We start from the raw sequence: 16,947 nt of genomic DNA, 5'->3' as shown, positions 1-16,947 counted from the left end.
GCTGATAATTAGTGGCATGATATATTCATGAGGGTTCTTTTCTCTCTATCAGTTAGCCTTTAGATTTGCTAATTAGGCTTGCACAGCAGGAACAGGTTCTTGGATTACTTGCATTTATACACAGTACAGATATTCTAAGTTCATAGGATTCGCATAAATCAAATTTTGATACCTGCCCATGTACTAGGGCAAAGGATCAAATGTTTGGTCAGAGAGTTGGGTTTTGAGGAAGAAAGGGAACTGGAAGTTTAGAGAATTCCAAAAAGAAGGTAGATGTCTATAGATGAATTGAATGAATTAGCCCAAGGTCAGAGAAGAAGATTGTATGGATGCATGAGGTCATGGATACAAGAGAAAATGCTATGATGGAAAGGGGAATTGTAAAATCAACTTGTCACTGCACTGGAAATTAATGTGGGTTATCAATATATGCAATGAGCAAACAGGTGTGATTTATTACAGGGATAATCAGAATGCACTGTACTAAGAAATTGCCCCATTGGGAATTGGTGGCGGGGGTGGGGGTGGGGGGGAGAATGCTATAGAGCTATTTAAGAGATTGTTCTTCAGTGCTTCTTTTGAACCATTTGTAACATAACTTAAACACTCACACTGATATTGTGTTCTCTGTTTTGATAAAAGCCTGCTGCAGCTCCTCAGAGTTCAACAGTGTTCAGCAAAGCTGTGGAAAATGATTCTGTTGAATCGGATGGAAAAAGTCAAATGGAGCAGAAGGTTGAGACCAAGAAAAGGCCACCGGGTGCAGTCCCTCTTTTTGCTGGGGTCGATGTCCTGCAGCAACAAGAAAAGACCAAGCTGGTACTTAACTCAAATCAACAACAAATATGAAGCTGCAGAATACTTTTGAAGATCGTGTATTCCGCGACTGCATTTGTAGTCCACCTGGAGTTAATGATGGGCAACCGTGACTCTGGTAGACAGTTCAACATAACTGAGGAGCTTCAGCCAGTACAGGGCAGTTAAGAGTGGGAAGTCATATTTATTGTCATCTGCACAGGTGCAATGAAAAACATACTTGCAGCAGCATCACAGGAACGTAGTCTTAGACTCACATTTATAAGAAAAAAAATCAATGATACAAAGTTATCAAATGAACATAATTAGAACAAAAAAAGTCAAATATAGTGCAAAGCAGTTATAGTGTTGCTAGTGATTAGAGTTGTGCAGGTTATTTCAGGAACAAAATGGTTGAAGGTGACTAGCTGCTGTTGAACATGGTGGCGTGGGTCTTTGTACCCAAAGAAGTGCAAGAAGATGGCATGGCTGGATGCTGGGGATCATTGATGACACTAGCTAAGCTCTTTGGCCCTGCTCATTCATGCTGAACAAGTTCTCCACTTGAGCATTTGGCCCAGATTTCTCTAAACCATAACCATCTGAGTCACCTAGATCAGAGTAGATAAAGACACTGGCGTCCCTTTTCTAAAGAGTTGTTGTATTGCTGCAACAACTTAACTATCACAGTAAACTTCATTTGTTTTTCTTTTCAGTTGACCTCGAGCGGTATAACTTCCCAGGGAGCTGACACTACTTCTAAGTCAAGTAGCCCCAGTTCACAGGAGGAGTTGCAGAGCAATCGCAAAGCAGTCGTAAGTCTGTTTGATGACAAGGACGATGAGGATCTGGAGGATACAGCTAGCCAGCATGATCTAGTTCATGATGAAAAGGTAAACTACATATCAGCTTTCTCGCTCTAGGCCACAATTAATGCTTCACAAGTGGCAGCAGTCATCTCTTTTCTGCAGCTTCCTGAGAGTGGTACGAGTACCAGAGTGTTCCAGGATGAAGAGTTGCTATTCAGTCACCACCAGCAGAAGGACAATGATCCAGATGTTGACCTCTTTGCCGATGCTCAGAAACCAGAGGTTAGTTTGTTCTGAACTTAATTGTTGTAATGTCCATTAGATGTCACTAAGAATGGTGTTGTGCTCATACCTGTGTAGTGTTGTTCTTAATGTGTGGGAATTTTTTGTGGTTTGAATGCGCTTGAGAGGAAGTTCTGATGTCTTTGTCACATACCAGAACACAGCCACATTGAGCATAGAGCACTTATCGAGAGGCTTGGGTTGTGGAATAGGTAAAATTCAGTCATGCTAAGCCTTTGGAGCCTGTGTTTGAGCCGTATGGTATAAGTTTAGGTCACTTGCCTGGTCTGACAAGGTATGATACAGAGCCCAGCTCCAACTCCTCAACTTTATCAGTAATAAGCAGCCGTGCTTCAATTCTGCACTGTAGGTGAACCTTGAACTTCAGTCACAATGCCGAAGATCTAAAAAGTGAGAGTTGAGGGAGGGGAAGGAGATGTCACAGTCCTGACAGCAGTGCACTAAGTTTTGTTTTGCAGAGGATCCAATGCTTTCGTGTCTTTTTTTCAAAAACTTAATATTTAATCTTCTGGGCTCCTATTCTTCACAGTGTACCTGGACCATCTGGATTTCCTTGGTCTAGGATGCTGCAAATCCTCACGTAAATAATCTTTGCAGTTGGCAAAAAGACCCATCAGGTCCATGTAACAGCGAATTGGTCTAGTCTTGCTTCCTGGACCTTTTCCCTTTTGCTTGGAGAACAAAGGAAAATAAACATACTGTACAGTCAGACTAACCAGCACAGGCTGATTTCGGTAACCTGTGCCTAGTGGTGAGGTTATGATTCTTTGCAGATACTGCATTCTACAGAATCTGGTTTTAACCTGTAAATTGAAAAATGCTGCCTCTGTGACTACAGTAGATGGGGGTGGGGGGAGAATAGAAAGCAACTTGTATTTATGTAGTGTCTTCCATGATCGAGAGTCATTCCAAAGCCATTTACATCAATGGCTGTGGTGAGAAAAGAGTGGATTGGACAGGAAGCAGTCTGGTAATAATCTTACAAAATCTTGATCTCGCAAAATTTAACTCTCTTCAATATTTGAAGAGATTTTGGTGATTCTTGGGTTGGATTCCCCTTCTGTGATCCAGAACGCTTGTGCTGTCTATTACCAATGTTTGTATGATTTATAGATTCATATGAAGAATGGAGAGATTCATTAGTAAAGCTGAGGGAAGGCAACAATAAGTGGATGTGGAAATTTGTCCACTTGTTTTTAAGTAGTCTCAAGCAGCCAGTGAGATAAATAAGCAGTGTGAATGGCATGTTCAGTGCCATTAGTGCACTGCCCACGATTTTTAGGGAAGCTTGAGTAAGTACCTGGATTTGTGTCAGCATTGTATACAATCAATGGGCTAATTGCCTTTGAGGCCAATTTCCTGACATGAGGCTACCATGATCCAGCGGGATTCAGGATAATGGGACCTGTATGTGGTAGTTCCCCAAAAAGAGCCAATGAAAAAGTAAAGTTATTGAGTTAAATACTTGCCTGAAAACAGAGCTCAAAGGAGCAAGGATTCTGTTCCTAGTTCAACAATGATCCCAGTGATCATCACCAATCCGCATTATTCCACCACACTCCCATCGCGAGAAAATATCTGAGAGCCACTACTAGAGATATTTATAACCTATTGCCATACTCAAGGTACTGCCAGGAATTTTTGGACAGCAGGAAAACATTTTCCCCTTTCCCAGCAATACACAGTCTAGAGGTGCTCATTGGGAAAGCTAACTGAGTGCATTTGAGACCATGGAACAGACTGATTTGAATTCTTACCCATTGGAAGAAGTGCATCTTAAACCTTGTTAGGGGTTGACAAAGCAGTAGCCAGTGCACGGTGCTGCATTGTTCAGATAAGCTCAGACAGTTTCTAGAATACATTTCTTCTAACACCAGCATTCATAGGATGAATCTGGGATCTGAGGCTCGTTGTAAATGTGCTCAGAATATCGTGTTGTTATAGTAATGAGCTGTTGATGCCCCAGAAGCAGCTGAAGCTACGTCACTGGTAAAGTGGATAACACTGCATTAGCCCTGAGTGTAGTGATTAGCACTTAGTGACTGGCTGTCAAGTGAGTATAGGTTTGAGTTCTATTATTAGTAATAATAATAACTATTAATAAGTTATTATTAATACCAGCTTCGTCTCAGCTTCTGGATTTTCCCATTTGATACTGTGTGCAGATCTGTTCATAAACCCTTGAACCCCCACTAACTTTAGAATTTGGTTTTGAAAATATGTGAATATTTTGACTTCAGCTTTCAATGTTAGTTTATTAAATTATAAGTCTGCTTATAAAATATTTGTGTGAGGGATAGGGTGATATGGTTCATAAAAGCTTGTAGAGTTCTTAGAAATAACAGAATGGGAAGCAAAAAAGGGGAAAAAAAGTCTTTTTTCATGCCTGTTGACCCTGGGCTTGTGTTGCAGGTTAAAAAGTCACAAATGAAGCCTCCCACTAACCCTCCAGTGTCACCTCAGACCAAGGCTACGGAGCTTCCCAGTCACGATCTCTTCGACACAACCGATAGCTTGTTCAACAGCTCCAAGGTAGTAATTAAGAGGAAGATTAATCTGTCAGAAATGATATTGATAAATGCTGGATGTACAAATGTCAGAATCTGTGCTGGGAAATATTTTAAATGGAAGCTTTGTTAGAATCATTCCCAACTTCAGTGCTGGTCAGCCAGAGATTACTTCCAATACAATTTATTATGTAAAATGTTGGAAACACTTAGTTGTTTAGGCAGCATCTGTGTTAAATAAAACTGTTGATATTTCACATCTAAGATCCCTATTCTACACTCATCTGTTTGCCACTCTCATACCCTCTCTTCTTGGATAGAGTTCCCTTCACTCTCCATGATCTCAGTAGATCATCGTTTGCAATTTCTACAGCATCAACAAAATTCTATCACCAGCCACACATTCTGCCCTGCTTCCCTTTCAGCATTTCAGTGGGATCAGTCCCCCTGCCACTCCTTGGTCCTCTTTTTTTACCTCTCCGCCATCTTTTCCTCTTTTGACACCTTCTCTTGCAATTGCAGGAGATACATCTGCTCTTTCCTTCCCACCATCCAGAAACCAAACAGTCCGTCCAAGTGAAGTAGTTAATCTCTTGCGCTTCCAATCAAGTATATTGTATTCAGTGTTTAGAGTTGTAGTCCCTTATACTTTGGAGACACCAAGAACAAATCGGATGAACTGGAGCTCCCTGTTGCCTGTGACTTTAATTCTGTATCTCTTTCCAATTTACCTGACCCTGGCTTCTTGCATTGATATATTATAACAAAGCCGAACATAATCTTGAGAAACAGCATCTCCTCTTTCCATGGGGCAGGTATGGTTTTCCAGAGTCTGTGTCAAATTCTACAGCTTCAGATAATTTCCCAATCTGTATCAAAACTGTCAATTTCTTAATCAATCTGTAGCATTTGTTATACTTTTCTCCCTCAGTCTGGCCTGCTGGGTGTGTGATACAACTCTTGGCATTCTGAAACTGTTTGCATTTCTTTCTCTGAATCCTCGCACTCTATGGCCCCTATCTCCATTTTTCTTCTTAACTGTACCAATAGCCCATTGACCTAATTAAATTCCCGTGGCAGCCCAAGTCTTACCCTTTCAGAGATACTTCCTTTGGCCTCTCTATCCCTCACCTGTCTTCTCTGCAACTCAATGCTGACTTTTTTACTTTCCCTGTTCTGACAAGGGATCCGTGAACTAAACAGTAAACTTGTTTTTACTGTTCATAAATGCAGCCTGACTTCTTAAGTCTGACTTCAACCATCTGATTATCATTTAGCATTTATAACAGGACTTCTCTTAATGCAAAAAGAAATGTGATCAATGATGCTTTTGAGCAAAGACTTCCATGTTTCTACGGTGGGGATAAAAATAAATGAAGTGGTTTTGTTGATAATTAGAATCGTTCAGATTTGCTGATCAGGAAGGGCGAGAGGGAGGCTAACTTAGTATGTTGCGCTGTCATCTCTGATTTGTGTCCAGAATAAGCAATGGATATTAAACGATTCTGTGCTCCTTGTTTTCTGATTGGATTATATACATAGTTGGTCCATTTGTGCAGGTTTAAAAAAAACAAGTCACACTTGAGAACACATGCATCAGATTTGATTGGCATGATCAGAGTATGTTTAAATGTTATAACCTGTATTTCATTGGAGTCATCGAGCATGAACGCTATTAAAGCTATAATTTTCAATTTTACTTGAAGCCATCATCTGCAAAAACTCCTTCCAAGTCCAATATTTTTGAAGACAAAGAAGATGAAGATCTCTTTGGTGCAGTATCTAAAAAGCCGCCTGTGGTACACACGGTAAGCCTTGTCATTTCTGAACATACAAAGCAATGAAGCAAAAACAGAAATGCTGGAAGAACCCAGCCAGTCATGCAGCATCTGTGGAAAGAGAAACAGTTAATGTTTCAGGTCAGCGACCTTTAGAATGCTTTTCAAAGAAGATAATGTGTGTGTGGGGGGGTGGGAGGTACAGGAGGAGTACAAGCCGAAAGTCTCTCTGGAGATTGCTTAAGAAAAATAAGGTGATAATGAGCATATGTACAAAACGTTAACAAGACAAATCAAAGAAGTATGAGAAAGGAAAATGAGGATTATAATGAGAAACTATTTTGCTCTCATTTCCTGATGTTTACCCTCCCTCCACAGAAACACACCAATATGGGTCCCATTAAAACAAAAGGACCTTCCTCTCGGATTGGAAAACTCCAAGTAACTTTATTTTGTGACTTATTTCTAAGATCTTTGTCACCTTGGACACTTCCTGCTTTATGCAATCACTTCTTTGTTTCAGAGCTCCTCAGTGACGTTTCATGTTGGTGCTGACCAGTATCCCTTAAGTATTTGCAGCCAGGTTTCACTGTGCTTGCAGCAGCTGCAACTTAAGTAACTTGCACTTTATTAGGTGTACCTGCTCGTTAATGCAAACATCTAATCAGCAAATCATGTGGCAGCAACCCAATACATAAAAGAATGCAGACCCATGGTCAAGAGGTTCATTTGTTCAGACCAAATATCAGAATGGGGGAGAAATGTGATCTAAGTGATTTTGATCATGGAATGATTGATGGTGCCAGATGAGGTGGTTTGAGTATCTCAGAAATTGCTGATCTCTTGGGGTTTTTACACACAGCAGTCTCTGGAGTTTACAGAGAATGTTGTGGAAAAACAAAAAAAAAAAAATCCAGTGAGCAGCATTTCTGTGGATGAAAACACCTTGTTAATGAGAGAGGTCAGAGAAGAATGGCTAAACTGGTTCAAGCTGCCAGGAAGGTGATAGTAACTCAAATAACCAAGTGTTTCAACAGTGGTGTGCAAAAGAGTATCTCTGAACGCACAACACATCAGACCTTGAAGTGGGCCACAGCATCATCAGAAGAAGACCACACCAAGTTCCAGGTAATAAGGTGGACACTGAATGCAGATGAGATGAGCAGATTTTGTCTGAATTTCCCCAAGTGACTTTCTTGGTAGCTGTGTTTGCCTGATTTTCAAATTGTAGAGTGTTGCAGTTACAGTTGCTAATTTGATGCCTTTCCCATCCAACCTGACCCTTCTTTGTAAATGGGTACCCCTACAAAAATAACTTCCATGCCACAAGGGGTCACCCAACCTGAACCCAGTACTTCCAGGCTGACCCAAACTGTTGCCTGGCCCACTTATCTCTTAAATCAGAGGTCAGGTCTGGGATGCTTAGTCTGTGTGGCTTTTTACCACTTTGGCAGGTTATCTTGCAAAACAAAGGAGATTACCATGGTTTTAAAGATTCTCCATGTGTTGTAAATTGATGTTTTTTTCCCTTCCTACAATCTGCAGTCTTTTGTAGGAGTGATTGATGGGATAAGGACATTTTTCTCCATTTCGAATGACTAGTATGTCAAGATGAGGCATTTGTTTTGGACTATGAGAATTTGAGGTTGAAAAACTGGAATTGTGCACTTTGAAATTCAGTGGAGAGTTGCAGAGTAAATCGAGGTATCAGGTTTTTGAGCACAAAATGAATGAAGGACAGACGATAACCTCAAGGACTGGCCAGCAGCATATTGAATGGCAAATCGCACTTGAGGGACCTTGTACCTTTTCTTACACTTTGAAGTTTCGTTGACAGCAAAGTCTAACACCAAGCACCAGGGAATACTATAGAATCTTCCACCAGCAGAAGTTATAGCATGCTACAGTGTTGGGTGCATGAATGGGCTTTATAACCAGGCTTGTGCAAACCATTATTGAGTATCAAGCCTCGCAGGTCTTCACTGCTCAAAAGCTAACAGCACTTCACTCTGCTTCTAGCTGCACTCTAAAAGCTGGACTATTTCCTTCCTTGCCACTAATTTATGGCTTTAAGTTCATGTCATATCCCCTGTTTCCCTAATACTTTTCTCTTTGTAGGCAAACTTGGCGATTAATACAGCGAGCCTCCTACCAGGAGCGTCACCCAAGTTTCAAGGCATTGCGCCTGGGTCTGCATCAATTTCATCTCCACCTACCCTGTCCAAAAACATTGCCACAGCTCCCGAATCACCAGTGAGTGAGGGCAGCAGTGTGAATCTCAATCAACCCGTCCAGGTGGACGTCCTGCACAGTGTTAATAAGGTAAGATTTGACAAAACTTAAAACATTTAGCCAGATGGGATTTTAATTATCTTGTGTTGACATTAAAGATAACTTGCTTACAACAATCGTAGCCTAGACCATTGGGAGGAACCATACCACCCATTTCATTTCAAATATAGAAAGGTTGAAGAATTTGTTTAGAAATATTGAAAAGGCAAGTCTATGAATTAAATCTAGGTAAATTTCTTGAGCATCCAGCTGTTAGTTTGGCGATGTGTCAATCTATTTCCAAGAAATGAATGATCTGGAATTCTTTAAAGCAAAATTTCCTGGAAGGAAAAGAAAAGCTAACCAGCCAATTTCTATTGATCATGATGAAAGACATGAAGAATACTATTTTTTAACAAATTTTAGAATTGTTTAGAATAAGTTAATTTTATTTAAGGAGTTTTCATAGAGCAAAAACTGAATTCATTTTGTACCGGTGTTACTGTTTCCTTACTGTTTAGTAAGTCAGATCTAAAGCACCATCAGATTTCCCTTCAAGGTCTGTGTTCCATTCTGGATGTAACACCTGAAGAATGTCACTTTGGCCTTGGTTGGAGAACCTGGCAAATTCATTAGAATTTTATTTGGTCTGAAAGGGTTAAATTGTGAAGGCAGTTTACAAACTAGGTTTGCAGACTTTGGGCATGAAAGATTATGTAAAGATCCAATTACTCATTGAGATGATTGGGACCAGAAGGTGAAGCTGTTTTATCCAGTAGGCAGGTCCAAACAAGTGGGAATAAGGTTTTGTAGCTGATGTCAAGAAATGTTTAGGGTTGTGAAAATGCAAGTCTTCCATCCCCATAAAATATTTTAGTTGTCAGTTAAAAATGAAGAACAGTAGCAGATTAATTATGTTAGGCTAGTGCATTGTGAGTTTGGGAATTAAGATAGATGGAGGGCACGGCATAGGTTAGAGGGGGTTAATGGCTGCCTTCTCTTCCTTGGTACTCAAGGATCATGTGGATGACACAACTCCTCTCCAGCATATCACTAATCTTACTGCGATACCTTGGCATCTGAAACGACTCCTGAGTAACAAGGCCATTTTGTCCACAGGTTCATGCCAGTTCCCATGGGAGCAACTTTTTATGTCCTATTTTCCCCCTTGTTTCCCTGTACCCCCGCTACATTCTCTCACACACGTACCATTAGCTCCCTTTTGATTATTATTTTCTCATTAACTAGCAATGGGTGAGTTACTGTACCCAGATAACCTCCAATATAGCTAGTTTATTAATGATTGTGAAGTAGCTATTTATATAGATGTCATTAGAGCATCCAGCACTTTGTGCTAAGTATAGAATATTTACTGTATAATGTACATTCTGTACTTTAACTGTAAATGATACAGTTTAGCATGGGCTCTGTCTGTTGTCGGGTCACATTCCTTGCTGAAATATTCAGTGGTAGTCCATCCTGTTGTCTTGCAGAACCGTGCAAGAGTAACAAGGAAGCGTCGACCTCCAACAAGAGAGGCGCGGCGACTGGCAGCTCAACAGTCTGCTGAGGTGGAAGAAGTGGACCAGAGATCGGAAGTTGATGGCGCTTCAGTGAAAAAGAGGGTTTCTGCACCAGGTCTTTCTGTGAAACAAAGTCCTGACAAGACCCTCTCCGCAGTGCTAACGTCACCAATTGAAAGATCCCCTGATAAAAATGATGACCCACTCTCTGCTGCCACTGTAGATCTTGATTCTGATCTCTTTAGTTCAGGTGATTCATTCAAATCGAGCTTGGTACAGGCACCAGCTGCTGCAACTGAGATCAGAAAGGACACAGTGCCGAGTAAGGAACCAATCCAGTCAATGTTTGCACCTAGCGAAGATGACCTTTTCCGGTCTAGTAAACAAACCATGAAGAAACCCAAACCTGCTTTCCTTGAAGAGGAAGATGAAAATCTTTTTGGAACAGCAAAACTGGAAACAACTAAACCATCAACAAAAACATCAAAATCGATAGATATCTTTGAGGTAACATTTTTTTATTTGTTAAATGTAGACTAGTTACATGAAACCAATCAAAAATTCTGATAGTGAAGAAGTTCATACAGCTAGTAAGTTTTGGGTATTTCCTGCTGAGATTTTTTTTTCCTTTGTGTTAGGATGACTTGTTTGCCACAGAATCTGTCACCTTAACCAAGAAAAAGAACGAGGGCAACACTGATGTAAACCTCTTCGATGACAATGTTGACATATTTGCTGACATAAAAATAGCTCCAAAAGAGAAGAAGAGCAGGAAGAAGATTGAAACCAAGTCTATATTTGACGATGACATGGGTATGTAAATAGAGAATGAGAAAGGGACCATACCTAACAACCTCTGTAGCAATGCATTCTGGAATTGTACAACAAAGAATCTTCATTGCTTCCTCTCCAAAAGAATAATCTAGTTAATTGAAAGTTCCCCTAGTCTGTCCCCTGTCATGGACATTCTGTCTCAGTACTAAATTTCAAAGTTTCTTGATAAAGTCATTTTAATACCATATCCCCAAGTCCAGGCCATTGATTTGATTGCCCATCCCTCTCCCATTGTCCAAAAGACCAGTGGAGCTTGCACTGACCTTTGAGAGTCTTGCTTTAAATATTTCTCTCCATTCTATTAAAATTCTGTAAGCACAGAGAGAGATTAGTCTGCCTGTTGTACCAATGCTGATTCTGCAGAGAGCCTTTCTAATTCCTCCATTCCACCATGCTAGTGAGTTATCTAAAGCTTTTTCTTTCCTGTACTCATACAGCACAAAGCAGGACTTTCAGCTCACTGAGTCAATCAGGCAACCATTTACTGTGATCCTCCATTAATCTCACTTAAATTCTCCCACATTTACAGGCCATCCTCAGTTTCTACCATTCAGCTGCATACGAGGAGCGGTTTACAATGGCTCATGAACATGTAAGATCTGGGAGGGAACAGAGAATGAGATCACAGGGAGCACATGCAAACTGCACACAGGCAGGACCTGAAGTCAGATTGAACCCAGGTCTCTAGTGCTATGAGGCGGTTGGTTGGTTAATTGCTTAGCCAGTTTCAGCAGTTATTCCTGTTTAGAAAGTTAACTTTTATCCAATTGAAAGTACATTTAAGCATGTTTAATTCTTTAAAGATGAATGCCCATTGAGCTCAACTATCACACAGATACACTGAATTTACATCCTAGAGTGAACAAAACTAAAGAACAATGTACTCTGCTTAATGCCATTGCCTCCGAGGAAGTGGTATGAAAAGATAATAAGGCCTAAGATGCCTATCTTTGCATTTTAACCTTTGTTCACAGAGTTAACAGTATTTACAGTATCTTGTAATTGATTTCCCCATATCTGCTGTGTAACTCTGTTCGGGATAACCAAGTGTTCCCCTTGGTAAACTTCACCATTCTTGTAGTTCTGGTGAGAAAGGGGACCATAATTGGATAAAGCAAAACCAAAACTGCGGATGCTGGATCTGAGTGTTTGCAGCGTTTTCTGTTTTGTTTCATTTTCTGTTTTTGTTCTACTTTATTATATACTATTTCAGTACTACTATTTTTAATACCAATTGAACAAATGAGAGTGAAACTCTCTCTCAATTGTACATGCATGACTAAACTTTTCATGCAATTTGAAATAGCCTCAGCAAATAGCTTGTACTTCTGGCTGTCATTTTTCCTGCTCCATTATTTGATTATCAAGTAGGGTAATGGAACAAAAGTTTTACAGGCTGCTGTCTTACACAACACTGTGATCAGCTGAAGAGTCTGGAGGGGTGATACAGTTGGATCCTTATTTTTGTTTTCACTCTCCTTCACGTCCTGACTATCTTTCCAGCTGCAGTGTTGTTTCTAGATACATAAATCTAGGTCTACAATGCATCTATTCTTGTCTAATTTGTTGATGTCTTTGCATTTCAGATGATATTTTTGCTTCTGCCTCCTCCTCGGCCAGTTCCAAGAAACAATTCAAACCGAAGACCAAAGCAAACCAGACTGCCATTCCGAACAGCACAGCAGAAGGCAAAACTGCAAACATTTTTGATGATCCTTTGAATGTTTTTGGACCATAAGATGCAGGTGTAAAAAGAATGTTAAAAGCTACTGGGAGGGAGAGGAGTGACCCAACATTTCTTCCTCCTCCTCCTGTCCAAGGCAGTGTTCTAGATTTTGAATATTACATTTAAACCTTAAACATCGTCTGACCTCAAAACTGATAGGTGGAGCGGAGGTTGGTGTAGTTACCTTGTAGTTTTGAATACTTACACTCATTTCTGTTTGGTCTCCTAACCCTCTGTGATCCATATTTCTTCCTGCACAATTTTGATGCCTTAATTGTTAAACATTTTGCTGAATTTCACCTTACATTATTGAGAAATCTTCTCTGTCAAGACTGATGGGAAATTTTTTTTTGCTTTGAATATGAAGCACTGATTCCAGTACCTGACAGGTGGTTTGATGCCTTCCGGTAACCTTCGATCATTGAATTTTATTAAATTCTTTTGTAAATTGTGGTATTACATTTGAGATGGCTTACTACTTTCATGAACAATATCCCATATTTGAAGTTAGGGATTCTCTATGACCAGTGCAATATAATGTAAATATTACTCATGAAACTGAAGACGTGCTTTGTAAGTAAATTAGTTGTAGACTTACTAAGGCCAAGGCTGACTAGACCTTGTGGCATTTGAAGTCAGTGTCTTGAGATCAAAGATGCATCTGTTACATTCATATTGAGGCTGTTTCATTCTGATTGGAGTTAAAGTACTCTGGAAAAATAAAACTGCACAGTGAACAAAACTTTGTAATAAATCATATTACATTCTGCAGCTTTTAGAAGATACTTTTTGGGATGTGCATCCATGGTGTTTATCCTTTCATAAACAAGTAAAATAACATCCAATTGCGTTATTGTCTCAGTTAAAGTTAATTGTTTAAACTGTCTGTGCTGCATTACTAAATCGCAACTGTGAATGTGATCTGGATCCCCTTGTTGATTGCTGGCCCCTGTTGGGTCGTGTACCTGTGAAATTTGGGTAAATCTTGTAATGCCAAAGAAGGAAACCATTTAGCCCATTAGATCCATGTTAGCTCCCATTTCTTCTTTTCCTGATTTCCCTGTACCTTGTGTCTCATTTATGCCCATAACTTTTCCAAACCATTAACCTACTCTAAGGAAAATTTATTACAGCAACTTAACCTTATCAGCATGTCTTTGGGTATAGGAGAAAACTCACTGTTACAATGAGAACATGTAAATGCCACAGACAGTATGTGGGGTCAGGCTCCAGTTGAGAAGCTGAAATCAGTTCAGCTGAAAAGTTCGGCCGAGCAGTGGCTGTTTGGAGCATTGATGCCTCCCACGCTGGGGAACTGGACAAAGTGATGGTAATACTATTTTCATAAAAAGATGAAGTGTGAGAAAGAAACCTGGATGTTAGAGCACTTTGCTCTTGAGATTCAAACTGGCTGTACTAATCTTAAACGTATGCTAATGGAATCTAATTGAAGTGCAGTTAAACTAATTGGAGTGGGGAGTGAAGGAAGAGTAGATTAAAATGTGGAACAATGAGGTCGAAGTCTTAAAGTGTAGCAGCTTTGCAGCATGAGTGAATGGAGGCTGATTATAGGGAATTTGTTAACTGATTTGAAATTGGGTAGTAGTAGCAAGAGAAATAGGATGTCAAAGGAAGTTGCAAAAGATTATAGAAGAATATGTGCTGGAATGAAGCTTAGTGGTGCCAAAATGGCTGAGGCTCTGTCTTCGGTACAAAAGGAAGACTGAGCTTTCGACCTGAGAGGTGAAACCTCATTGAGGAAGAAGTTCAAGAGAACTGCTTTGACATTGTGGAGTAAGTTCAGATCCCATCGTCAGCTCCTGGGTCCTCAGAGGCTCCATCTTCCTCTCACCCCAACCCCCCCCTCTCCATTGACACCCCCAGCCTTCCCCCTCCCCCCTTTGATCCCAGCTCTCAAGATTCCAGCCTTGAACTCCAGGCCGGGTCTTTATGTGCTGTTGTTGTGACTCCTGTCTCCCCTTCCCCCACCACCACACTGCAGCCCCGTCTTCCTCAGATCCCACCGTCAACTCCTGGGTCCTCAGAGGCTCCATCTTCCTCTCACCCCAACCCTCCCCTCTCCACTGACACCCCCAGCCTCCCCCCTCCCCCCCTCTGATCCCAGCTCTCATCCGTGTCGGGTCTTTACCATCCCCTCCGACCTTCAACTGTCGGAGGCAGAACGCTCGGTCCTCAGTAAGGGCCTCACCTTTGTCCCCCTTCGCCCACACCTCAGCGAGTTCCGTGTTCGCCACGATGCGGAACTTTTCTTCCGCCGTCTCCGTCTCCGAGCCTACTTCTTTGGCAAGGACTCTTCCACCCCCACCGATGACCCCTTCTCCCGTCTTCAACCCTCCTCTTCTTCATGGACACCCCGCTCTGGTCTTCTGCCTGCTCTGGATCTCTTTATCGCTAATTGCCGACGGGACATCAACCCTCTCGACTTCACCGCACCTTGTCCCCATTCCAACCTCACTCCTTCCGAACGCTCTGCTCTCCACTCCCTCTGCACTAATCCTAACCTTATTATTAAACCCGCCGATAAGGGGGGTTCTGTTGTAGTCTGGCGTACTGACCTCTACCTTGCCGAGGCACAGCGACAACTCGCGGATACCTCCTCTTATTTACCCCTCGATCGTGACCCCACTAAGGAGCACCAGGCCATTGTCTCCCACACCATCACCAACTTTATCCGCTCAGGGGATTTCCCATCCACTGCTACCAACCTTATAGTTCCCACACCCTGCACTTCCCGTTTCTACCTCCTACCCAAGATCCACAAACCTGCCTATCCTGGCAGACCTATTGTCTCAGCTTGCTCCTGCCCCACCGAACTCATTTCTGCATACCTCGACACTGTTTTATCACCTCTTGTTCAATCCCTTCCGACCTATGTTCGTGACACTTCTCATGCTCTTAAACTTTTCGATGATTTTAAGTTCCCTGGCCCTCACCGCTTTATTTTCACCATGGATGTCCAGTCCTTATATACTTCCATCCCCCATCAGGAAGGTCTCAAAGCTCTACGCTTCTTTTTGGATTCCAGACCTAATCAGTTCCCCTCTACCACCACTCTGCTCTGTCTAGCGGAATTAGTCCTTACTCTTAATAATTTCTCCTTTGGCTCCTCCCACTTCCTCCAAACTAAAGGTGTAGCTATGGGCACCCGTATGGGTCCTAGCTATGCCTGCCTTTTTGTTGGGTTTGTGGAACAATCTATGTTCCGTGCCTATTCTGGTATCTGTCCCCCACTTTTCCTTCGCTGCATTGGCGCTGCTTCTTGCACGCATGCAGAACTCGTTGTCTTTATTAACTTTGCCTCCAACTTTCACCCTGCCCTCAAGTTTACCTGGTCCATTTCCGACACCTCCCTCCCCTTTCTAGATCTTTCTGTCTCTGTCTCTGGAGACAGCTTATCCACTGATGTCTACTATAAGCCTACTGACTCTCACAGCTATCTGGACTATTCCTCTTCTCACCCTGTCTCTTGCAAAAACGCCATCCCCTTCTCGCAATTCCTCCGTCTCCGCCGCATCTGCTCTCAGGATGAGGCTTTTCATTCTAGGACGAGGGAGATGTCTTCATTTTTTAAAGAAAGGGGCTTCCCTTCCTCCACTATCAACTCTGCTCTTAAACGCATCTCCCCCATTTCACGTACATCTGCGCTCACTCCATCCTCCCGCCACCCCACTAGGAATAGGGTTCCCCTGGTCCTCACCTACCACCCCACCAGCCTCCGGGTCCAACATATTATTCTCCGTAACTTCCGCCACCTCCAACGGGATCCCACCAGTAAGCACATCTTTCCCTCGCCCCGTCTCTCTGCATTCCGCAGGGATCGCTCCCTACACAACTCCCTTGTCCATTCTTCCCCCCCATCCCTCCCCACTGATCTCCCTCCTGGCACTTATCCGTGTAAGCGGAACAAGTGCTACACATGCCCTTACACTTCCTCCCTTACCACCATTCAGGGCCCCAAACAGTCCTTCCAGGTGAGGCAACACATCACCTGTGAGTCGACTGGGGTGATATACTGTGTCCGGTGCTCCCGATGTGGCATTTTATATATTGGCGAGACCCGACGCAGACTGGGAGACCGCTTTGCTGAACATCTACGCTCTGTCCGCCAGAGAAAGCAGGATCTCCCAGTGGCCACACATTTTAATTCCACATCCCGTTCCCGTTCTGACATGGCTATCCACGGCCTCCTCTACTGTAAAGATGAAGCCACACTCAGGTTGGAGGAACAACACCTTATATTCCGTCTGGGTATCCTCCAACCTGATGGCATGAACATCGACTTCTCTAACTTCCACTAGGCCCCACCTCCCCCTCGTACCCCATCTGTTACTTATTTTTATGCACACATTCTTTCTCTCACTCTCCTTTTTCTCCCTCTGT

General features: G+C 42.1%; 1 protein-coding gene across 7 annotated transcripts in view; it reads left to right on the top strand.

The window, feature by feature from the left end:
• The window catches only part of washc2c (WASH complex subunit 2C), a 58,872-nt gene extending 45,584 nt beyond the window's left edge, over positions 1-13,288 (top strand). For 6 of the 7 annotated variants that reach the window (XM_072282476.1, XM_072282472.1, XM_072282473.1 and 3 more), the window contains 10 exons: positions 643-819; positions 1,512-1,688; positions 1,767-1,886; positions 4,320-4,439; positions 6,121-6,222; positions 6,571-6,633; positions 8,311-8,514; positions 9,957-10,493; positions 10,625-10,799; positions 12,407-13,288. In XM_072282476.1, coding sequence (XP_072138577.1) covers positions 643-819; positions 1,512-1,688; positions 1,767-1,886; positions 4,320-4,439; positions 6,121-6,222; positions 6,571-6,633; positions 8,311-8,514; positions 9,957-10,493; positions 10,625-10,799; positions 12,407-12,558 — 1,827 coding nt within the window. In that variant the 3' untranslated portion in view covers positions 12,559-13,288. The remainder of the gene's footprint in view (positions 1-642; positions 820-1,511; positions 1,689-1,766; positions 1,887-4,319; positions 4,440-6,120; positions 6,223-6,570; positions 6,634-8,310; positions 8,515-9,956; positions 10,494-10,624; positions 10,800-12,406) is intronic. The other variant, XM_072282475.1, reaches the window with a different exon arrangement.
• The last annotated feature ends 3,659 nt before the right edge of the window (positions 13,289-16,947 follow it).

This window comes from Mobula birostris, chromosome 18 (assembly GCF_030028105.1).
Source record: "Mobula birostris isolate sMobBir1 chromosome 18, sMobBir1.hap1, whole genome shotgun sequence".
Taxonomy (NCBI): Eukaryota; Metazoa; Chordata; class Chondrichthyes; order Myliobatiformes; family Myliobatidae; genus Mobula; species Mobula birostris.
The sequence above is the reverse complement of the archived record's forward strand: the minus strand, read 5'-3'. Positions and strand labels throughout refer to the sequence as shown.